At 34.1% G+C, this 23385-nt stretch overlaps 6 protein-coding genes and 1 non-coding gene across 10 annotated transcripts; 2 read left to right on the top strand and 5 right to left on the bottom strand.

The window, feature by feature from the left end:
* Nucleotides 1–2021: 2021 nt before the first annotated feature.
* LOC116342038 lies at nt 2022–3924 on the bottom strand. Its single transcript, XM_031769509.1, has 4 exons — nt 3492–3924; nt 2621–3422; nt 2266–2504; nt 2022–2078 (listed from the first exon to the last, which is right to left on the bottom strand). Exons 1-3 carry the CDS (start codon nt 3852–3854, stop codon nt 2422–2424), a joined length of 1248 nt encoding a protein of 415 aa, XP_031625369.1. The 5' UTR covers nt 3855–3924; the 3' UTR covers nt 2022–2078; nt 2266–2421.
* Nucleotides 3925–4080: 156 nt separating this feature from the next.
* LOC116342207 lies at nt 4081–5141 on the bottom strand. Its single transcript, XM_031769727.1, has 3 exons — nt 4882–5141; nt 4187–4740; nt 4081–4100 (listed from the first exon to the last, which is right to left on the bottom strand). The coding sequence occupies exons 1-3, from the start codon at nt 4917–4919 to the stop codon at nt 4081–4083; spliced, it is 612 nt and encodes a 203-aa protein (XP_031625587.1). The 5' UTR covers nt 4920–5141.
* Nucleotides 5142–8815: 3674 nt separating this feature from the next.
* Nucleotides 8816–14940, top strand: LOC116342217. The gene is made up of 14 exons (XM_031769741.1): nt 8816–9009; nt 9095–9236; nt 9298–9409; nt 9560–9677; nt 9854–10076; nt 10525–10610; nt 10697–10898; nt 10960–11730; nt 11789–11883; nt 11956–12154; nt 12219–12992; nt 13062–13156; nt 13287–13491; nt 13554–14940. The coding sequence occupies exons 1-14, from the start codon at nt 8899–8901 to the stop codon at nt 14114–14116; spliced, it is 3696 nt and encodes a 1231-aa protein (XP_031625601.1). The 5' UTR covers nt 8816–8898; the 3' UTR covers nt 14117–14940.
* Nucleotides 14941–15254: 314 nt separating this feature from the next.
* LOC116342218 (nucleolar protein 58) lies at nt 15255–18067 on the bottom strand. Its single transcript, XM_031769742.1, has 5 exons — nt 17865–18067; nt 17652–17728; nt 16934–17371; nt 16259–16659; nt 15255–16022 (listed from the first exon to the last, which is right to left on the bottom strand). Exons 1-5 carry the CDS (start codon nt 17907–17909, stop codon nt 15364–15366), a joined length of 1620 nt encoding a protein of 539 aa, XP_031625602.1. The 5' UTR covers nt 17910–18067; the 3' UTR covers nt 15255–15363.
* Nucleotides 16759–16849, bottom strand: LOC116342225. The gene has a single exon (XR_004201233.1). It is a non-coding gene; the product is annotated as a small nucleolar RNA SNORD53/SNORD92 (small nucleolar RNA).
* A 138-nt stretch (nt 18068–18205) lies between the features above and the next one.
* LOC116342220 (ubiquitin-conjugating enzyme E2 G2) lies at nt 18206–20047 on the top strand. 4 transcript variants are annotated; one of them, XM_031769746.1, is made up of 4 exons: nt 18206–18386; nt 18805–18953; nt 19132–19332; nt 19397–20047. In XM_031769746.1, exons 2-4 carry the CDS (start codon nt 18911–18913, stop codon nt 19654–19656), a joined length of 504 nt encoding a protein of 167 aa, XP_031625606.1. In that variant the 5' UTR covers nt 18206–18386; nt 18805–18910; the 3' UTR covers nt 19657–20047. The 4 variants fall into 4 exon arrangements, with proteins under 4 accessions (XP_031625606.1, XP_031625604.1, XP_031625605.1 ...); XM_031769744.1 differs by having other exon boundaries at nt 18206–18569; XM_031769745.1 differs by having other exon boundaries at nt 18206–18614.
* A 216-nt stretch (nt 20048–20263) lies between these two features.
* LOC116342219 lies at nt 20264–22210 on the bottom strand. Its single transcript, XM_031769743.1, has 2 exons — nt 22056–22210; nt 20264–21987 (listed from the first exon to the last, which is right to left on the bottom strand). Exons 1-2 carry the CDS (start codon nt 22074–22076, stop codon nt 20536–20538), a joined length of 1473 nt encoding a protein of 490 aa, XP_031625603.1. The 5' UTR covers nt 22077–22210; the 3' UTR covers nt 20264–20535.
* Between the last annotated feature and the right edge of the window lie 1175 nt (nt 22211–23385).

Genomic DNA, 23385 nt, shown 5'->3' with positions numbered 1-23385 from the left:
ACCGTATGCTGAGAGTGAACTACGATTGGATGCACGTGTGTAATATATTTGCGGCGCGGACGATATGGCGGTGTGTAGTAATAATATTTTTGTTCATTTTCATTGCGCTGTGCTTATCATTTTCGGTACGAAGAGAAAAAACACTCGACATTGAGTGGCTCGTGAATAGAGCGCGATTATTACAGAAACGATACGATTTTTTTTGGAAGAAATTGCTCATTTTGTTTTGTAAGACTATGCAAGGCACACACACACACACAACAGTCTCCAAATGAATCGATTTGCTGTACTCCAAATTTATTGGCATTTTATCACATCTCATAGAATGGGCAAATATGCGAGCCCAAATACGGAATATCAATGAAATTACACAGGAAATAAAATTTCGGAGAAATGTAGACAAAATTGCTTCCATGGAAATGAGGTGCCAGAGATGGCGAACAAGTTTGTGAAAAAAAATTGCAAATATTCACTCCAACGTATTTAATGACTCTGTTTTGTATGAGCGCTAAGGTGACATGGGTATTTTTTATATACGTCGTTTTTCTAGCAAATGAGTGCATGAGAGAGGAAACATTAAAGCGTGATAATCATTGCAAGAGGTAGACTCTATTTTATATATGAGGACATTTTTTTCTCGAATTCCCCAACAAATCTCATATTACACGTCGGGTAGCTCGGTTTTGTGTACATTTTTGGGAGCAAATAAAATCGCGCAATTTTGTTGTACAAAGTTCTTTTTTTTGACCAGCACACAAATTTTGTTTGCATGCAGTAATCAACTCAATGCATGAACTACTTCAAATTGATGAAAATTAAGAAGTGTGTATCATGAATTGCGAATCATCACGCGATTATTATTTATTTTTTATTCAGTCGATCCATGCCGGTCTCTTCGTGATTGTTGCGTCGCATTATTTGTAAAAATTAAGCCAGGCTGTGTGTTTGTCGATGAATCTCACAAATGCCTAAATGAGTCAATTATATAAATTCATGTAATTAACATGGCATTCGAATAGCAATTCGTTCTCAAACTTCAAAGATAAAAAAAAAACGTAAATTGTTTTGCAATTGACAGAGAGGCAAGATTAATTTTGGATTTTATTGAAATCATTCTACTAGTAGTGGATACACTGGATTTGTTATTATTTGTCTAAATGAATGATGTTTACGACACCAATTTAGCGGGCGAAGTTAATCAGTATCAGCAATAGAAGAGTGTCGAACACGAAATCGAAAGAGAAAGGAAACAAAAAACGTCACAGCTAAATTAAAATGTGATTTTTCGTACGTGAGTTCGCAGAATATTCGACGATTTTTCGCATATATCGTATTCTATACGTTAAAGCTATAGCTATCGTCGTTGTCTCCGCCGTCATTTATGACGATTCAAACACATTTCGTGCTTCAAATACAAATAGCGTTTATCAACACTCAAAGAGATAGAGAGAGGGGGAGAAACTGTTTCGATATTTTTATTTTAAAGTTTGAATTACAAACCTGTTAAACCAGATTCGGTGATTGATGGCGACGATGTGAACATATCAAAAATACAAAATGTTAGTTAATTTCAGCGAGTCGGCAAATGAGGTGTTCAACTATTGTCGATTTACCTTCATTGAACGTTCAACATGGGCATTGATAGACGATTTCATGTTTGAAAATGTTGTACTACCAAAATGAATGAGCTTCGATATCGAAAAGAACTTCGAACTTTGTTTCAGACAAACGTTCTGTTAAACTCTGTTCAATTTCTTGTAGCTCGTCAACAAAGGGTATGAAGATAAACGCTTTTAGGTGATAAAACTAATCTTTATATCTGCTCGAAAATTTCGACGCTCAAAAGTGAGCAATGATTGACAAGTTTCCATCTTTTATGATTATCAATTCAGAATGGCGTTCGTAAATGTTGTTGTCAGTATTGAAAAAAATAAACTTCGCATCAAATAATTTATGGTCCATCGTAAAATGTTTCATTTTATCGGTTTCCTTTAATTCAGAATTTCAGTCTAAAAAAAACCATACATCCAACAAATGTTTCAGCGTTGAGCGTGCGATTCGACTACCCATGTATGTTTCTACCCAACGAACATTTGTTGTGGCAAATTCATCCATTATCGGGCATATGTTGACGGTCAATATTGGGGTTGGATTTGTGTGTAGTTTCAGTCAATTTTTCCGTCAAAATGGAAAGGAAAAAAAGAAAAAAAACAATTCAGTTAGATTGAATGCAAAAATAAACTATCAATTCAATAAAGTACTCACCTACGGGTTCTTTTATATTCCGCACAGCCCTAAATAGGGACCCGTACTGCGGTCAAGGGTACAATAGAAATCCTTGGATTTAAACTATTCACGCCTAGTAACTAACAAAATTGTTAAAATATTCTTCTTATGATTATTGTTGATTTTATGCTGCTATCAGTTGACATTGTTCGCATGGTGTGGATTGTCAGGTCTCTTCAACGAATCGGGCAATGGTATGCCAAAAAGACGACACATTCCTATAAAATCAGAAATAAACACAAAACATTAATCAATTAATATGAACACTGAACACCTAACGCTCTGCTCTCTATTCTCAATTTAATATTAATACAATATACAATTATGCACATACCTTTGAATAAAATATTCTTTGCGGCAACAATGTCACGGTGCCAAATGACTACGTGTTCAATCATGTCTTCTGGTGCAGCATCACCCAATTCATGGTATTCTCGAGTTAATGACCAAGTTTTGAAGATAACTTTTATCTTTGGCACTAAACGCTCGATGTTCTCACGATCTGGATTGATTGCTCTCTCTACAATTCGCTCTTTTTTAAGCTCTTGTCTGCTCAAATTCGTCACAATTATCGGTGGTAGTCCAACAATCGGTTTTGGTATGCAATTTCGACAAATTTTGAATCGATGATTTTTGGTTTCTCTTGGAAATCGCTCGTGACAATTGGCACACGTTATTGATGTACCCCATTCATCTTGAAAACTGACCTTTGTGTGCTCTTGTTTCTTGAAGCTGGTCGCCAATTTACGCGTTCCTGGGCATCTTTTCCGCTTCTTTATGCCCCATGGCCGATTTGGTGCCATTTCTCCAGCACCAATCCAAATCCAAGACGGTTTGTTGTTCGTTACCCGCATGGCAACTTTATCACTTGTTTTGGTAGCCTTGATGTGGTGATCGAAATCCAATCGTGCATATTTTCGAGTCGCATATGCTTGCATTCCCATTCGTAGCATTTTGATGCGATGCAGAATGTACGCTTTCCATGTGGATCCACGCGGCGATGGTATCACTGGGTACGACTTGAAATCCATTTGTTCTTCTTCAACAAACCACCAGGTCAATCGATCTGCCTTTCGATCTCTCTTCTTCTGCTCGGTTTGCCAATGAAATCGTGGATTGGATATTTTAATGTTTTCCTGTTAAATAATTACGTCAAATTTCAATCACGTTCCGAAAAAAAAAATGTATTAACAAACTTAATTTACCTCAATGTTTGAATTGATATGGCGGCGCACAACGGCCACCCACGTTTTCTCGTTAGGATCGATGGCACTAGCATATGTCATGTTGTTAAATGTGGCCTGCTCCGAATTTTCCACCCAAGCCTTCGCTGGCTTCTCGTACAATATTGACACGCAAACACTATTGGTGATGATTTGCGAGTGAAACCGCTTCTGCTTGCCGATTTGTTTGATTTTATCCATGTCGAAAACCAAATTCCACAATTCATCTCTATGGCCGTTCATGTAATAGTCCAGTGTGTATTTGTTCATTCGATTGGTCAGCGGATTGCGAGAACTGGGCACCACTCCTAGTACAGTGTTCGCCAAATAATACATATCTTTCATATCCAATCGAACGTTTTTCAGTTGGAATCGGCATAACGGGACAAGTGCGAAATTGTTCACTTTTGGCGGTCGATTGTTCATTATCAATCCATCGCGACGGAATGCATGCCATTGTTGTGAATATTGATGAAACACTTCGATTTGGCGTTGCATTTGACCGAACATCCACAGTGATTGGAACCAATTGTCCTTAACGAACTCATTGACAGTGACCGGAACCAATTGTTCATTGTGAACTTTTTGACACTGCCAACCGATTCTTTCCAGTTCATACAATAAAATTTTCATCTTATTTGTTCTCTCTTCATCGCCATGTGTCAGATCTTTGTTACTAGTGGCGTACACTTTTGCGTTTCGTATATCGATGCCGTCGAATTTTGATCCATAGTATTGATGCACATTGATATTCATGTTATAATACCAGCGTTTCATTTGAAAAAACGATTCAACATGTTCTGAACAATGAGTGTTGAGATTGGTCTGATTATTTCGAATGTGATCTTGGTAGAAATAATTAAAACCATTTCCCAGGCATTCATTATCGGGCCATTCAAAATTCTCTACACCGAAGTGTGCCTCGACAATGTTACGAAAAGCTGGTGGCATTAGTTCCTCTCTGTCGACTTTATCGGCTAAAACACCGTTAAAGCACTCAATGAAAAATGTTTTACCGTTTTGTACAAAAAATTGTTGGTTCCCATCATCGATGGCTCCTTGAATTTTGTACAACGCCAACAATGATGCCAGTGACGAAATCAGTGTCATTTTGTAGCTTCGATGATCCAAAAACTGAATCACTCTGTCGCGATATTCTTCCCGTATGATTGACTTGACGCCTTGTTTTATGACTACAAGGTTCTTAATGTCGTCTTTCCTTTCGGGTGGACTGTATAAATGAAACGAAAACAAAGAAAAACATACACACTTATTTAAAAAAAAACTGGTCACAAAACAATATCGCGAAATTGCATCGAAAATCCAATGAAAAATAAAACACAGAATAAATATTACGAAAAACACTGCTTACATATTAAATTGATCCTCTCTTGATCTTGTTCTACTCATGGTTTAATCAATCAATCACAATTTCTGGTGCTTTTCCAAATATTATGGGATAGTTATGTCAATCAATACGAATCAATTTCACAATTCAAATTGTAATTTTTAATGTGTTTTTGTTGGTTCTGCTTGTAAACTGCCTGACGAAATTCAATTATTATTATCAATTTAAAGTTATTTTTCTGACTTGATGATGAGATTTAATGGTATTTCAAATAGCTTCACAGCGCGAACGGTAACTTTGAACTAAAATGAATGCAGAAATTCACCGCTATTTATAGCAAATTATTGCTGTATTGCAAAAAGTCAAGCCTCGAAAACTAAAATGACTGGAATTAAACGATTCCATTGATAAATCAATATATGCAAACAAATTTACAATATTTTCATTCAACAACTCAATCACTCCACTTTGATTTGCCACAAAACTCTGCCGAAAATGCATTTTTAAACTGGAACATGACAAATCACAAACGAGAGAATTGTCGAAATGGCTCTTTTTTTAAATGTGTTTCGATGATTTGGAATATTAACAGTAATACTTTATAAATGTTCTGTCGTTTGAATTGAAAACAAAAACAGACACAAAATATTTCCGCAAATATATCCATCACATTTCGTGAACACACGATATCGTTGTATCAAAACACTGACGAAGCACATCACAAAAACAAGCGGTGATCGGGAATACTGTTGTACGGTCAAAATTCTACAGTTTGTTGCATTCGCACTAGTATTTCGTTTACAGAAGAACAAAAACACAAACACATATTATATTGTCTTTCTCACATGTTTCGTTTCTTTGTGCTGTGACATAAAAAAGCCACTGATACAATATTAGCACTAAAATCCATTTGTCTTATTTTATCATGTTGAAAACTGAAATCGTTTGTCATTTTGAATTTAATTTGTTTGAAAAAAACAACAACAACGCAATTTTTCTGACCGCTAATAAGAACAATGAAACTCGTGCGTATGAATATCATGGATATACTCTACATTCCGTTTGACACTAAAATGGCCACATAATTATCCTTGTGAATGTGTGACTCTCTCTTTTGTGCATTTGTGTGTGTACAAACTTTCAATTGTTTATATGCGCGACCGGTTCAATATTGCATGTTTCAAACCGAAACACCGAATGAATTTGTTTATATCACTTTCCCTCACACACACACAAACTCTGTATTCGTAGCGATATTTGACTTTTTGAATTTGTCCAACTGAATTTTAGGCGACGGAGAATGCAATCGTATGAGATTGTTGTTGTTGTATACCAAAAATCATCTCTTTCTAAACTGGCGGCACTTCTCAGTATAGTTTTGGCCGCAATAAAAAAATCAATCCCGTTAAACATTGAATAGAGTGATTTGTTTGTTTGTGATACATGTTAAATCGAAGCACAAAAAATTCCTTTGCTACATTAATTCTGTTGAAAACTGAAAAATGTGAATACAAACTTTGTGTGTACTCCAGTTGAAAAGAAAACAAATCTGAATGGCAACTCATTATATTTCGTTGTGATTTTGTGTATTGAAACATTTTTGTCAATACACTGTAATTTTGTCGATGTGTGATGTTCAATATTCAACTGATCCTTGCCTTCTTAATGATGCTGGACATATGTATGAATATAAGTGATACAAAATGCAATCAAACAGCGAAAACAGTCGATAGAATTGTTGATATAAATTTTATGTAAACAAAATCGAACATTTGAATCTCATGTTACACATACTTTCATTCTTTAAACGAGTAAGAGTCAGCAAAACGCGCATTGTATCAATACCGTTGTATGCTTTGAGATTCAAACAAAAACGGCAACACATTTGAGTGAGTTTGAATGAGACTGTAAAATGTCAACGTAATAAATGAACAATTTTATTGGAAACTATGCATATAATCAACTTTCCATTGACACGAAAATTACCACCGAAATGGGTGAAAACGTTACATTTTTCAACGTTAAAATAGATAAAAAACGTTACATTTTTGTTTGCTGGGTAGTGAATAATGTTTTGTTGCTAATTACATCTTTTTTCGAATGTTTGAACTTTTATCAATTAAAATGCTCGAAGAAAAATGAATTTGTCAGTATGACAGTTTGGTTTTTATTATCTCAGCCATATTCAAGTATTTTTAAATGCAGACAATGTATTTCGATTTAGAATGATAGAATTTAACCGAGAGCGCGAAAGCGTGGAAAGAACAACTGAATCATTTAATAAAATGTCTTTAAAATGGTATGAAATTAGCACAATTGTTTCAAGCAATGAATAAATAAGTAACATGAAAAACGAGTGTTGTTTTGTTAAAATGTTGCCGTAGAGCTCGTTTCATCAAAACGATATCTCAATTCCGTAAACTAGTATACTTAGCCAAACATTTTGCAGTTGAGAATAAACAAAAATAAATCATGCAAAAAAAACAACACCAGAAAAATGTTACGCTCACTAATCGCACGCTACCGATTGTAAACACGAAAACGTTTTTTTATAAACCAATTTAATGCTTCCACAAATGAACTTTCGCTATCAATTTGAACTTATCAGCCAGCAGACGTCATTAGCTCAAATGATTACGACAACAAAAATTGCACGAAAAACTTCAATTTTATTCTAAATCAATTGGTTGGTTGTGTGTCATTTGGACATTGTTTTCAAACAATTATGATTAGGTTCATGCTATTTTCAGAAGAAAAAACAATACAGTATGCGCCCGAAAATGAACCGTTTTTCTCTTATCGCGGGGAATGTTTCAATTTAAAAAAGTCTAATAAAGCCATCAAATGCATTTTTAATTAACGCACAAAACTGGATCGAGCTCAAATATCTCCCATGTCATTTAATTTTTAAAAAAAACATGATAAGTTTTTTCATGCTTACCAGACATTTCCAGTTTTGTTGAAGCCAATTTTTTCGCAACGAATTTCAATCATTACATTATTACTCATTTTTGTTAGTTTTGCTTGTCATTTAACGGGAATAAAATTGTTAAGAAAGAAACAGTCAGTTTGTATTTCAATTTGACCTGTTATTAGACAAATAATATTTACGCCTGAGTTTACAAGGGAAAAAAAACTGAATTACCCCCCGTGACAGCTAGATAGAATGTGCCAGATCATATAATTCTATTTAATACACAATATGATAAGATTCCAACGCATGTGCGTTAAGAAAGTAGAAAAACAAACTCACAGTTTGGAAATTTAATTGTTTTTGCTAAAGTGTGAACCGTTTTCTATGCCACTTGAAACATGGCCTTGGAAAGAATGCGCAAACAAAATTGAATTCAAAACACCTCCATCAACGAATTTTCAAATTGTTTTTCACTCGATTCATATCAACCACTTGGGTTTTATTGGCCCAAAACACCAATGTAAACTCCAATAAAAATATTTTCTTGTAAACAATTACGTCAATTCAGCACCCAACTATTATTTCAATTTTCATTTGAACACAACCTTCAGTGAATTTCATACAACAGCCCAGTGTAATTCGTTGAATTATTTTACTTTTATCAAACACCGCACTCAACAAGCTTACGACTTTGATTAAATTATAAGAGATAGTTAATTAATTGGCTTAAGAACTAATTATATGAGATGAAAATATTTCTTTATTTAAAAAAAAAAACGGGTTATAACCCGTTATTATAATAACTCTGAATGAAAATATTATAACTTTAATTGAAAGTTCCAAAAAGTATGCAATCTTTCAAATCTGTGCACAACAGTCAAATGTCATGTTCAAATGATGTCATTCAATATTCAAACTAACACATTAAAATTAAGAACATTATCGGTACTGTGCCTTATATGAATATTGAATGTATCCTTTTGTTTGTGTACGTTGTTATATTGCATATGATTCACATGAATACATTTACAGCGACAATGAAGGGACGCCATTATCTTGATTTGTATTAAAACATTAGAGGTTCTCAATATGGTTCAAGATTCATTTAAGATTAATATTTGGTAAAAATGGACAAAACACCAACGTACAAAGTTCGTCATTCTCTTGGTAATCAAGAGTGTAAAAGATGTGCAAAAGAGATCACACCGCATTCGATTCAAATTGGTATCATCCTTCAAGTAAGTTGTAGCTCTTGATTCCATAAGATCATTGTTGAATTCAATAGATAAAAAAATGGTTTCTTTCTACTGAATTTTCGTGCAGTCCGACAAAAGATATACTCGATGTGATGAATGGTATCACCAAAACTGTTTTTTCAAAGTAAAAGATCCAAAATTGGAATCCGAATTCGACGGACTTGACACATTACGACCGTTCAATCAACAGGCGATAAAAGCACGCTTAGGTTTGCACTCTTACTAATTTGTTGATATTTGTTGATAACTATTTTCGTTTATTTAAATTAGGCATAACAAAAAGTAACCCAAACGAAAAAGAAACTGCATTTAGACGCAAATCTCCAAATCGTGAAATTACTAGATTATCCACTTCCAATGGGTCAAACCAAACTGTCAAAATGTAAGTATTTTAATTATTGGAATATTGTTGGAAGATGTCAAAGCAATTTATGCGTATATTATGGTTAATTCTTCTTCAATTCAGAACTTGACATTGCAATACATTGAATTGTTCTATTTACTATTTCTGTATTTTCTGATAACTAACTAGAACGAATTGGCGAGAAAAAAGAGGAGAGGATGTACGTTTGTTCCCAAAATCAAAGTCAACACAAAACCCTAATAGCTCAAATTGGCGAGTTAAAAATGCTGAAAAATTGGGGAGTGATGTAAGTATTTGGATATTATTAATTGTATCAGGTAACCTTAAAAGTATTGGTTCTTTTTTCATGGAGTTTACAACCATTTTTTATTTTTTTATTTTCAAAAGATAATTTAGAAAAAGGCCCTATATTTTTTAGGTTACCTGATTTTATTATAATTAATTGAATTTTCTCCAATATAGCCGCGTACTGGTACCAACAAAACAAATGTACCGCAGAGGAATGGAACGTCTTCGTCACAAGAAAATATACCCAAATCGGAAGGTACATGGAAACGTGATGAAGGCTTCAAACCCTTTGCAAAGAATAAACCGAAGATGTCAGAAACAAAATCCATTACTAGCGAAAAAACTGATATTTTGCGAGCAAACTATAACAACATTGAATTCAACAAAAAAGCATTTGGTATGGCTACACAAAAAATAATGACTTCTCAAAACTAGATTGTGAATTGTTTAGAATTTTATTCGTCGTCTACTTTTAAAAAAAATCGTTTAGTTTGCGAAATCCGGACATAATAATGAGATATTTTTAGCCAGATATCGTCAGGAGCTGAAATGGAGTGAAAACAATAAAAATGATTTTTATATATATATCTACTGTTTTCACTCAATTTCAGCCCCTGAAGATATCTGTCTGAGCTGATTCATCTGGCCCAAAATATCTCAATATAATGTCTGGAGAAATCATAAATGTCAAATTCTCATAACGAACAAGTAAATTATAGGAGTAATCTGAATAAGAATTCTACATAAATCATCATATAGTTTTGAAAAGTTATTACTTTGTGTGTAAAGATAAATGAAATATATTTTGAAATGTGTTCCAATTTTATATTCATTCATTAATTCAGAACCTAAAATTGAAAATTCGTCGCCGATTTCAAGCTTAATAACTGCTACTTTGTTTAATTTTGATAAAATTATCAATCATATTGAGGTATTTAATCAATTTGTTTGTAATCGCTTATTAAATCACATTCGACAGAATTGGTTTCACCTATGTGTGCTTTATTACTTCTATAGGAATTGAAAGTTTTCTCCGGATATTGCCAGAATATGAATCAAACGGATGGTAATTGCGTGAAATCGTTAAGAATATTTTATGATGGACTCAACGACACACTGGAAAAAATGCAATCAATGTTTGAGAAATCTGACGAAGATAATACTGAAGTCAATGGAATGCGAAATGATGTTAGAAATTTGCAGAAACTTATTTCCACAAGTAAAACTATTTATTTGAATTTTTATTCACGTCAATTTACTGAGTGACTTTATTTATTCAGGTGAAAAATTGATTGAAAATCAAAAATATCTTGAAGCCATAGACAAGTACACAGAAGCACTGCAATTGAAGCCATCGAACAACTTGGTTACTTTTGATTTGCTACAGCATCGTGCGCTCGCAAATTCGAAAATTGGAAACTTTCGTGATGCTGTGAACGATTGTGGCACAGCGCTGGACATTAATCCAGATGACATAAATGTAAGAGCTCTACGAGCTCAATGCCATCATTATTTAGATGATTTCGAAGAATGTGTTGTGGACTACGAGATTTTACAAAACAACAAAACAATTCGAAGCGACAGTCAAAAATGTGCAGAAGTGAAATCTCAACTGAAAGTTTGGAGAGCCGAAATGAAACGCAAGCAAGCAGACGAACAAAACTCTCTTGGCGACCAAGAATTGAGCTCACAAAATTACTATTCAGCGGAGAATTATTACAATAAAGCTATTGAATTATGGCCGAATAATGTCATTTACTATGGCAATCGATGTACGTGTTTGATTGAACGAGGTGAATACAAACGAGCACTTCAAGATAGTCGACATGCTGTTGCATTGGAAAACAGCTTCACGAAGGGTTATGAACAAATGGCAAGATGTAGTTTGATTCTTGGTTACTATGGTGTTGCCGATCATGCGATCAAAAAACTCGACGAAAATAAATCTTATGAGATTGTTTGTAACAATTTTAAAGACTTGCGCATAAAATTGCAAAAGAGTACGTCACTTTGCATCCAAAATAAAAATGATGAAAAATTCGAAGAAGCAAGTAAGTTAAAGTGATTTTTATTTCTTACAAAAAATAAGTCAATTGTTTCGTTGTGTAGTTTCGTATGCTGATCAAGGCTTGAAAGCATCGCCGGAATGCGTGAATATTAAAATGTTAAAAGCAGAATGTTTGATGCATCTTGGCAAAATTGAGGTAATGATGCGTTTTGATGTCATTGTGCTTGCTTCAGAATCTCTATTATAGTATTTTTACGAAAAACTCTAGGAAATTGAAGCAATGGAAAAAATGTGGGGCCTCTCGAATGCCGATCAATGTTATCTCAAAAGCCTTTGCTCTTACTATCATGGAAATTTGGAAGAAGCCATACTGCAGTTAAAAGAAGGCCAAAGAGAAGATCCAGATCATACAAATTCCAAACTTTTGCAAACCAAACTCGAAAAAATACAGAAAGGAAAATCAAATGGTAAATTTAATGAACATTTTGCGTATTTATTCTTTTGGTGATTTTCGAGTTATTATATTTTCAGGTGATAAAATGTTTGCAGAAGATAGATTTTATGAAGCTGCTGATTTATACACAGAAGCACTTGACAGTGGCGATATCATAGATTCGATTGCATTCCATTTGCTAAAAAATCGTGCTGTAGCTCAAAGAAAAATCGGTAATTTCCGTGATGCCATTTCTGATTGTTCCAAGGCATTGAAAATCGATGAAAACAATCTCGATGTTTTATTGCTACGAGCAGATTGTCATTCTTGCTTGGAATTATTTGAACAATCAATAAATGACTATGAGGCTGCAATAAACACTGAAACGCTAAAAAATGATGCGGAAAGATTTGAAAAAATTCAGTTAAAAATAAACAAAATGAAAGTTGATGCAAAACACGAAAAGGCAAAAAATATGAATAGTCACGCAAGTGACAGAATGGCAAAGGAGGAATTTGAAGAAGCGTTGAATTTTTACAGCCAAGCTATTGGCTTGTGGCCTGAAAATATCTCATTTTTGAGTAATCGTGCGAATTGCTATATTAAAATGGAAAAACATAAAGCTGCTGTGGGAGATTTTCAATCCATTTTGGCGACCGGTAACATATATCCCGAAGACTTCTATCAAATGATCGCATGTTTCATAATTGTCGGTGATGTCATCAATGCAGAAAAATTTACCTCGAAAAGTGACGAATTTCCAACAAAAAATGGAATTCGCATGAACGTAATAAATTCAAGAATAAATAAATTAAAGACCTATTGGTTAAAAGCGGACGAATTTTACGAGAAAAACAATTTCCAAATGGCGCGTAAGTGACAATTATATTAAAAATGAAATCATTTCCATTCTAATGTGCTTTTCACCGTTTATTTTACAGTTGAATTTATTGAAAATGCGTTAGATATTGCACACGCAAGTGCAAAACTAAAGCTATTAAAAGGGGAATGTCTTGCACTAACGGGAAATTTCATGGTATATTTTTTAAAAATTTAATTAAATTTTAATTTGCTCCTCATTTGCTCTGAGCAACAGTCTCTGATTATAATTAAAAAACCAAAATTATTCGATTAACTATAATTATTAATTTATTTTGTTATTAAAGGAAGCAATTAAAATCGCTACATCGTATATTAAGTCTGATAAATCAACTGCGGATGCTACATATGTTCTAGCGCTGTGCGTGTATAAGGACGATTGGGAAAAAGCGATAACACATTTGAAGAATGTGCTTTTATTTGACCCCAACCATGACAAAGCAAAAACAATGTTGCAACGAATAAACAAATTCAAAGAAATGGAAAGATCCGGTAACAAGACACATATTAATGTTTTTTTAAATATTTTATTAACTTAAAAAATAATCCCATAGGCAAGAAATTAATGGAAGAGAAAAAATATAGAGAAGCGATTCATACTCTAAGTGAAGCCATTGAGTCCAATCCAATTGATAATACAGATATAACAGATCTGATATTCAATCGTGCTTCTGCAAGTTCCAAATGTGGAGTCTATCGAATTGCAATCGATGATTGCACAAAATTGATTAACAATGTCAAGTATCGCGCCAAAGTTCTGGAAATTCGCGCGGAATGTTACCTTACCTTAAGATTATATTCGAAAAGTGTTCGTGACTGCGAGGCATTACTGAAACTAATCGACTCTTCATGCACGCGGACTATGTTTAATCGGGCACAGATCAAATTGTTAAACTCGTCTTCTCATAGCCATTACGATGAATTAGATATCTCATCGACTGCCACCCCGGAAGACATTAAAAAAGCATATAAAAAACTCGCACTGATTCACCATCCTGACAAGCATTCGAATGCGCCCGAAGATGAGAGATTGGAACAACAGGAAATATTTAAAAAAATAAACACTGCTCATGAAGTGCTCTCAGATCCAATAAAAAGAGCAACATATGATCTCTGATTTTATAATTATTAATTCTCTAAAAAAATGAAAAGAGACAAAAATTTGAAATTATTTGTGAAATTGAGAGCTCTCCAAGAAAACTTCAAGTATAAAATAGATTTATGTAGGATCAACATTGCATATGTGACCGTGTTCATTGAGACTGTGATTTATGCGATTCTGCCACTTGTTGTTTTATTCTATTTAAAACTTCTGTATTAGGTATGTAAGCTTGACATTTTCCCGGATCTTTTGTGGCTTAAATTCTCTCTTTAGTTGTGTGATTGACTGATCATAAAAAGTGATTGATTATTATTTGCAAGTTTAGAGGATCAATGGCAAGAACACTCATGAATGAGAAATCATTTGAAATAATTTTTTAAACATACGTCAATTGCAACAAAATTCTTCAATTTTAAAATGTGTCTTGTTTTTGTTTTCGTCGTTGATGCATGCGAGCGTGTAATTAGTTAACGTTTGTGTCTATTAATTAAGATGGCCAAAATCATATGATCGTGTTTCACAATCGTGTAAACAATTCAATTGTGCGTTTTGAGTCGGTTTAAAAAGGGCATGACCGAAAAATCATTCAATTCATTTGATGTGGGAATGACTTTAAGTTGAAACATTTTGTAATTTACAACATGACATAATCATCCGTCGTTATTTAAGCTGCGCTATTTATTCGAATGCAAATATATTTGTCGAATGACAACAAAGCACACAACTAAATAGAGCCAAATTAAAGCACCCAAAGGAAGCGAGCAATTTTTTTGTTATTTTAAATAAAACCATAACATGAACCGTAGCTCATGCAAGCAGTTCGTGTATATTTATCGTCATCGGTCTTGTTTTACTTCGCATGTGCGCCCCAAAGCAAGTCTGTCTATGTTCTATCGAAATAGCTATTGTTTATTATTCTGAATGAGTTATCAAACAGTTTCTAAAAAAGTAATTTGTATTAAGAATTATGAAGCAACATTTGTTGAATATATGTATGACGAGATGACGATGACCTTCAGTATCGAACTCTCATATAATTCAAATTCATTGCATTCGTCAGACATATGTTAATAACAACTTTTTTTTCGAATTCAATTTCGTTCATTTTTTCTCATATTTATTTATCATTTTGCGATGAAAATTAAATTTGACATTTGTAAATACGAAAAAATACATTTTATTGAAAGAAAAAAATGGCTTTATATACTCGAAAGAAACTTAACTAAATAAAAAAAAAATAATCAAAATTCTATGTGTCTGTTTTATTCGTCGTCTTCGGCCTTATTTTTCTTTTTCTTCTTTTTCTTTTTCTTTTCACCGCTTGGTTCGCCACCGTCTTCAGTTTGAATTGTTACATCCATTTCCGACTCTTCGACCTGTTCGGACTTGACTTTTTTCTTTGGTGGTTCTTCGACTTCAGCAACTGACTCGTCAGCATCCTTGTTCTTCTTTTTCTTCTTCTTTTTCTTTTTCTCGCCATCGTCTTCAACGGGTTCCTCTTTCACCTCAGCCGGCTCTTCTTCGATTTCTTCGATTAATTTGCGTTTTTTAGTTTTGCCACTTGTCGTTGGCAATGTACTGTCTGCTTCTGATGGATAGCTTAGCACTTCGGTTTTGACATGGTATTTTTCTAATTTTGCCTTTGCTTTGCCCGTACCCGACAGACGACGCAAATTACCTTCTTCTAATAATTGTAAGCGAGTCTCTAACTTGGCTTTGTGTTCAACGCCCAATTCATACTGAACATCTTCACCGAACGCATCCAATCTGGTGGCCAATGATGCCTTGGCGGCCAACGAACGAGCCATTTTTCCTTTGTTCTTTAAACTGGCCGAACCAATCAACTGTGCATGGTAGATTAAACCATATTTTGGTGTATCCTTCTTTGTTTTCAATGCACGGAACAATGCTTTTTCGGCACCTGTGAAATTTTCAAAGAAAACACATCTTAGTATGAGTAAAAGTAGCAACTTCTCAAATTGTAATCATTCAAATTTTTAAATTAACATCAGACAGCCAAGGTCATATAATCAAACCCAAATTGTGGTTTGGAGTCACAATGGTGTTTTCATTTTGAATATTTTTAGCGAAACCAGACCTTTTAAATCATCATTCTTAGTTTAGACAAAATGTTTTTTAAAAAAATGTTTAGCTTACCTAAAATTTGAACCGTTGAAGCCGGTTGTTTGGCCAAATTGACGAGGGAACCGCTGTGTGCGATTAATCGAGCACCAATGGTTTCACCAACTAAAACGGTTAAATTTGGTGCCATGGCCAACATACGTGCCTTCAAATAGTCTGACAAATGTGTGCGATATTCATTGATTGCGAGAATTTCATCGCAAAGTGATTGAATATTCATTATATCTTCTTCGGAGATTTCTGTTCCCATTGAAATTTCAGCCGCTTCTTTGACCTTTTCTTCAACGTCTTCCGGCAATATGTCCGATAAATCAGTGGTGGCCATGTGATCACGTGTACCGACCAATTTTACCGTTTTGGCGAATGCAATATTATCGGTGATTAATTTGCTGAGCTCAGGAAAATGCCAACCATACCTGTTCGCCGTCACCATTCACGGAACAAATTAAAAAAAAAAAAACCTTGAATTAATTGATTTCGTAGTAATGTATGAACGCATACGAAACTCGAAAACTTTCATCAGACAGCCAAGAGAATTATGGTTTCATTCATGTAATAAATTCAGATGTTATTAGCGAAACCAAGGTTGGGTGATCATCATTTGAAAGCAGTATTTGTTTTGAAAATCATTTAATAACAATTAAGAATGCATTTTTTTTCGTTGGATTAAGAAAAAAAGTAATTGCTTACCATTCACGTGCTCTCATCATATAGTTATTCAATTCTTTGTCAAGATCATCAAGCAAACATTGTGCTTGCACGATCATCGTGTCAATTTTATCGGGTGAGAATTTCAATTTATAACGTGACAACGAGTGAGCCAAACCCAGTGCCATAGCGGTCATCTCTTTCTTTGGTAGACCGGCCAAGAGACTTTCACTTTGTGATCGAATGCAACGCAGTAATTCCTGTACACCGCTGTTTGACACACATTGCAAGTCCAGTTTATCCTTAATGGCATTGCCCAATTTGGCGTCGGCGACCAACAATTCATTTTGAACCTCATCAACGATCAATTTCTTCAACGTTTTTTTCAACGTTTTCGATACTTTTCCTTCAACCGTGGCTGTTGCGGCGGCCAATGCTTCGGTGGTGTCCGTAAATTTTTGGAAATGTTTAAGTTTCACTCTGAAAATGTGACAGAAAGGAAAATCATAAGTAAACGAGTACCATAGTATGTACCATGTGCCGACATATTGAATGAGTTGTAAGCATAAAACAAAGAAAAAAGATGCAATGCTTCGCAAACATTATTTTCAGTCTATATATGCTCTCGTTCAATAAAATTGAATGAAATGTTCTGCGATTCTCTTAAAACTTTCCCGAACATTGACTTCGATTCGACAAAGGGAACGAGTATCGCACATTGTGTGACCACATCGCGGATTTTTTTTTTCGATGTACTTACATTTTATTGGCTTTTTCTGGTGTTTCGAATTCCAAATACAAGTTATCGACTTGATCCAATTTTTTGTCGTCCAATAACTGCAATTAAACACATCGTTTTAATGAAAAATGCAAAAAAAAAGAAACAGTCGCACATGTTTTATCTAATGACTGTCGCACGTGTGTTAACATAACCAAACTTCACTATTCAATCAAACAAAATTCAATAATTTACCTTAAAAATGGCATAACCTGCCGGAGTTTCGTATAAAACAAACATTTTTCAACGTTTTCTATACCAATTTGTACTTTAAAAAATATTTTTTTTACTAATTCTTTTCAAAAAAAATTGAAATAATTTTCTTCAACTATCGGCACGCACAGAATAAACACATGTGTGTCTGTTGTGAACCGTACGGAAATGAACGCAAGTAAGTGATTAGTCGAATGACATTTAGCTGTGTGATTCGGTAGAATGAACTGACGTTGCTGCGGTATTATTATCTTTTTTAGTGTTGTCGCTTCGAAATGTGTGTCAGTTTGACGTTGCATTTTATTTGCTGTGTGGGAAATAGAAACGAATGTTTTTTTTCCCTTCATGATGTGAAGAAAACAAGTGTTTGAAATATTTTCTTATCATTTACATTCTAGGCGCATGCAAGAAATCATTCTATTGACATTAAAACCATCGATGACAAATAAATATTGAGAAATACAAAAAAAAAACCGATTGGCACTTCATGCAACAACACTCAAGGTGAATATAAGAAGTGTAATAATTTGATTGTAGTGTCAACATTCGTCAGTGTTATTGAAGTGTGTATGAATATATAGATATTTATAAATGCGTGTAAGGAATAAAACATCACTCATCCAATTTGTGGCCAAAAGACGAGAGTGAGAAAAAAACTCTTTACTTTATTTTGGGAGAAACAAAAAAGTGAGCGAAACGACATTAAATAAATATAACACACATGTATTTTGTGTAAGCTGAATATTGTTTTCTATTCATTTTTCTTGAAATGATACCATATTGTGAATTTAGATTTGTTGTTATCGTGTATTATTTTCGATTTTATGTATGTGTGTCGAAATTTCACAAATTGAAAGTGTTTTTTTGTCGACCCCGATGATGGTATTTGTTTTCTAATTCTGGTTTTGTGCTTTTTTTGCAGCTAGAAACCTTTCGACGGCATTCGAATGCGATTTTTTGTTAATAGATTGCGTCAATATTGAACAGTGCATACTTGAAAGCCGAAGAAAAAACTCGATAAAAAAACAATGGCTGGATCGTCGCTGAGACGTTTAATGGCCGAATATAAACGTAAGAATTTTTTATATATAGGGTATATCTATTTTAAAGACATGCACACACACACATATATCACATCATTAGTACGGTCAAGGCCTCATAAATCCATTTTGTTCATTTTGATTGACAAATAAATGCATAATTAATAAGCTAATTCTCGATCTTTCCGTTTTTTGTTAAATATTTATAGAATTGACGCTGAATCCGCCTGAAGGGATCGTAGCTGGTCCAATCAGTGAAGATAACTTTTTCGAATGGGAAGCCTTGATTCAAGGTCCAGAAGGAACATGCTTCGAAGGCGGTGTATTTCCAGCGCGTTTAATATTTCCGGCCGACTACCCATTGAGCCCACCGAAAATGAAATTCACGTGCGAAATGTTTCATCCAAATAGTAAGTTTCAATCGAACGATATCAATTATTCAAAATGTGATCAATTTTACGTTTTTTTTTACAGTTTTTGCCGATGGTCGAGTGTGTATATCAATTCTGCATGCGCCCGGCGATGATCCAATGGGTTATGAGCTGTCAGCGGAACGCTGGTCTCCCGTTCAAAGTGTCGAGAAAATTTTGCTTAGTGTCGTTTCGATGTTGGCCGAACCGAATGACGAGTCTGGAGCGAATGTCGATGCCGCCATCATGTGGCGTGATAAACGTGATCAATTCAATAAAATAGCCAAAAGTATTGTTAGAAAAACACTCGGTTTGCCTTCATAAATATGTACACGGGATAATAAATGAACAGTTCTATTCTTTCGAAATGAATACAGAAAAACAATATATTCCTGAAAATAAAGTGGCAAAAATATATACATATACAACAACAAAAGAAATGCATACAACAATAGAGAAACACAAACAAAATACTAAAATTACAACATATTTTTTATAAACAAATGTTCAGTAAACTCACGTGTATTCGATTTTTCTTCAGTTCGATATAAAACAATTCGGGTAAATTGTTCTATTTTGAACGAAAAATCATATAGCTCTTATTTAATCGTCGCCACCTGTTCCCCATCACTCCCGATCATTCTCGAAAATGTTGCGAATATTTTTGAAATTTTTGTATTAAAAAAAGAGTGGTAGCTATTTCACAATGCATTGACGATAATGACGAACATTCTTCTATTGTCTTATATGTTTCTTTGTTTTTTTTTTCGTTTAGGTTGTAATAAATTCAAATGACGAAAATTTAAAAGTACTGGCGATTTTTTTTATATTTCTTACGAATTTACATAAATCCTTTTGTACAAATTGACATGAATTTTGTTGATTTTGTTTCAAATGCAGCCACTTGTTTTTGTTAAACGCAGTGCTAATATATCGGCAATAGATTTATTTGAATTCTGAGTGTAATACATTTATTAGGATATTTTTCGATATGATTCGATATATACATTCCTCGAGTCAAATTTAGAAAAAAAATATTCCATTGAAATTTCACAATTTTTTTTTGTTGCTTACTTTGCTTGTTAAAAAAGAAACATTTGAACATCTTATTTTTATATATATATTTACGTTTTTTTCTTCTTAAAATTGAACTGTAAAATAGGTGGGTAGAATAGATTTTGCAGTGACGAATTTTTCGGATGATTAGAAATCTTGATCGATTGAAATGGTACGTCTGATAGATTTCGGTGGTCGATTGATAACATGGTGAGTATGAGCGCTATGGGCAGCGACCTGATCGTTGGCATTTTGATTGTGTCTTGTTGCCAATTCTCTCATTAGTTGTTTACGCTTGGAAATGATGTACGGTGTTTCTTCTCCGTCGCATCCGAGTGCAATCATTCGATCTTCCACCTCTTTCAATAATGAATAATTCGGAACGTCGTCCATGTAATGTCGAATACTTCTGTTGAATGGTGAAGTCGGCACGATGCTCATATCCTCACTAACGTTATTTTCGTTTGCATTCTCAAGACTACAAAATGCTTCATCCTCTTCTTGAATATTTTCCGGTCTGATCGGTCCGGCGGCACTTTGAATGCTCTTTGATGCCAATTCTCTCATTATTTGTTTGCGCTTGGAAACGATGTACGGTGTTTCTTGTCCGTTGCATCCAATTTCAGCCAACCGATCCTCAACTTCTTCCATTAACGGTGAACATGGTCCCATTCGATATGGTGTAAACGGTGGTGATTCATTTTCGGCCTCATTTCGCAGTAGCTCACTAACGTATGCATGAATCAATTGTCGTTTTTTGGCCATTTTTTCGGGTGGCGGTGATTTGTAGCCGCACATTTTCAAACGCCACTCAACTCTTTCTAATGTGTCATTCAAATCGTCTGGCTCTTCAATATTATCCCAATCGATGTCTGTGTGATCGATGTGATTGTGAAACGGTGAACTAGTCACTGGACCATTGTTGACAATTGGTGATTTAATGAAACTTTTGTCTAGATCATGTTGCTGTGGTTGATCGGCGAGAAATGGTGACCAAACAAGTCCTCTGGCTGATAATTTTCCCGTTATTTTCGGAATTGATGGCATTGATGCTACAGCTGGCGAGTTGGGTTGCCGATAATGGTACACGTCCAACGAGTCACCTTTGTATGATTCATCACCAACTTGATCCGAAAAATATGCACTAGATTCGTTGGATAAACTGAATGAATGACCCGATTCATCGTTTCGATTATACGATGAACTTACTTGACCCGAAAAATATGCACTGGAATTTGTATCCGGCAAACTGTTGATTGATGCGCTTCGTATACTTTTCGGTGGGCACATTGAAATCGCACGTAAATCACTGCAAATTTCTTTCATATTTATGTCCGATTCAATTTCGTTGGATTTTCGTAAAATGTCTCGTTGCGGAAAGTATGCGCTTTCGTTTGGCTCAGAATGTGCCGGTGATACCGGTAAACTAATATGTGTTCGGGCCAAAGAATTTTTCGTTGAGCTTAATAATGTTTTATTGAGTGTCAAATGCAATGGTGAATCGTTGAGAAATATTCGTGGCCGTGGCATTGTTTTTTCCGTGCCGATTAAAATTTGCTTATATTGTGTGATTTCTTTGTGATTGTCATCTTGACGAGCCTAGGTTGATGTCAAATTTATGTGTTTAGATCGAAATAAATGATTGCCATTTTTATGAAAATACTTACATTGAACTGATTTGGCAGCATTTTTTCAAATAAAAACTTTTCAAAATGACTTTTTTTTTCAAAGATACAATACAATTTACAAGCAGTACAACACACACTCTCTCTGATGTTCTCTGCGTTTAACTCACAGTGCTTTCTGACATGAATAACGGTTCTTTGTCATATAAATGTTGTTGCTATTGTGCGGCACTGTGCAAAAAAAAAAAAACGATGAAGCGATGTTGTCCGTGTGTTTGTGTAATTTTCGAAATGCTGTTCCTTCATTTAATTCGAACGTTGTCTGCATTTCGAACAGCCACTTTTCGAACATTCCAAACATTTTCAAATAAGAAAAAAAAAATGAATAAAAAATATATTTTTGTTTTTCAATGTTTTTTTGTCACTTTATTTTGTTATTGACACGTACGAGATTTCATAGATTATGGGTTGGGCTTTTGTTTGTATATTTGCTAAATTTGAGAAACAATATTGAGTTGTTGGTTGGTTGTTTGCATATTGTTGTTGTGTTTTATTTTTTAATTTGCGTCTGTTGTTCTGGCTAAAGTAATTGGGCTATTGCATTGTGATTGTATGTCTGTGGGACATATTATGTGTTTTGCATTGGAAGAAGATATTCTTTTTGCGTATATATTTTTTCTCCATGTTGTTGGATTTGTATATTCTAAAAATCTAATCTCACCGGAATTTCGAATAATGAAAAAATTATCGGCCAATCGAGTGGAATTTATTTTGTTTTAGAAAAAAGTTATTTTCAAACATTCTAAAAATAATTGTTGTTTTCATTTTTTGTACCAATTGGTATTGTATATATATTTAGTTACTTAAAATTACACTTCGATATTTTGGTTTCACACAATTTCGTGTACTGTATCATTAAGAGCGCACAGGCTGTTCATATCATCGGCTCATGCAGCTCGTTTGTATTTTGTGAAATCGTATAATGTGCATATTTTATACGCATCATTTTAAATTTTCTTATAAAAACAACCACTAAATAAGATGCTCTGCAGTCTCAGAGCATCATATTGCGCCTTGGCTTGTATGCCCTTTTTTTTAAATATCATTAATACAATTTCGTTTAGTTAATGTGTTTCTTTCTTGTTTGTATATGGAATAATTTAGATCCAAATCTATTCAAATGACTAGTATCATCTACTTGAGCAATGTTTCATTGCCATTATGATTTTTTTTGTTTTGTAAAAAAATTCAACTAATCTAAGGAGCTCTACGAATAGATTTTTCAATCATAAAATTAAATGAACAATTCAAGCAATTGAACAATTATAAACAGAACTATGGATAGGCTATAATCAATCTAATTTAATTTACA

This window comes from Contarinia nasturtii, unplaced genomic scaffold, assembly GCF_009176525.2.
Source record: "Contarinia nasturtii isolate CC-2019 unplaced genomic scaffold, AAFC_CNas_1.1 Cnas_scaffold_810, whole genome shotgun sequence".
Lineage (NCBI taxonomy): Eukaryota > Metazoa > Arthropoda > Insecta > Diptera > Cecidomyiidae > Contarinia > Contarinia nasturtii.
This window is presented reverse-complemented; position numbering and strand designations above follow the sequence as displayed.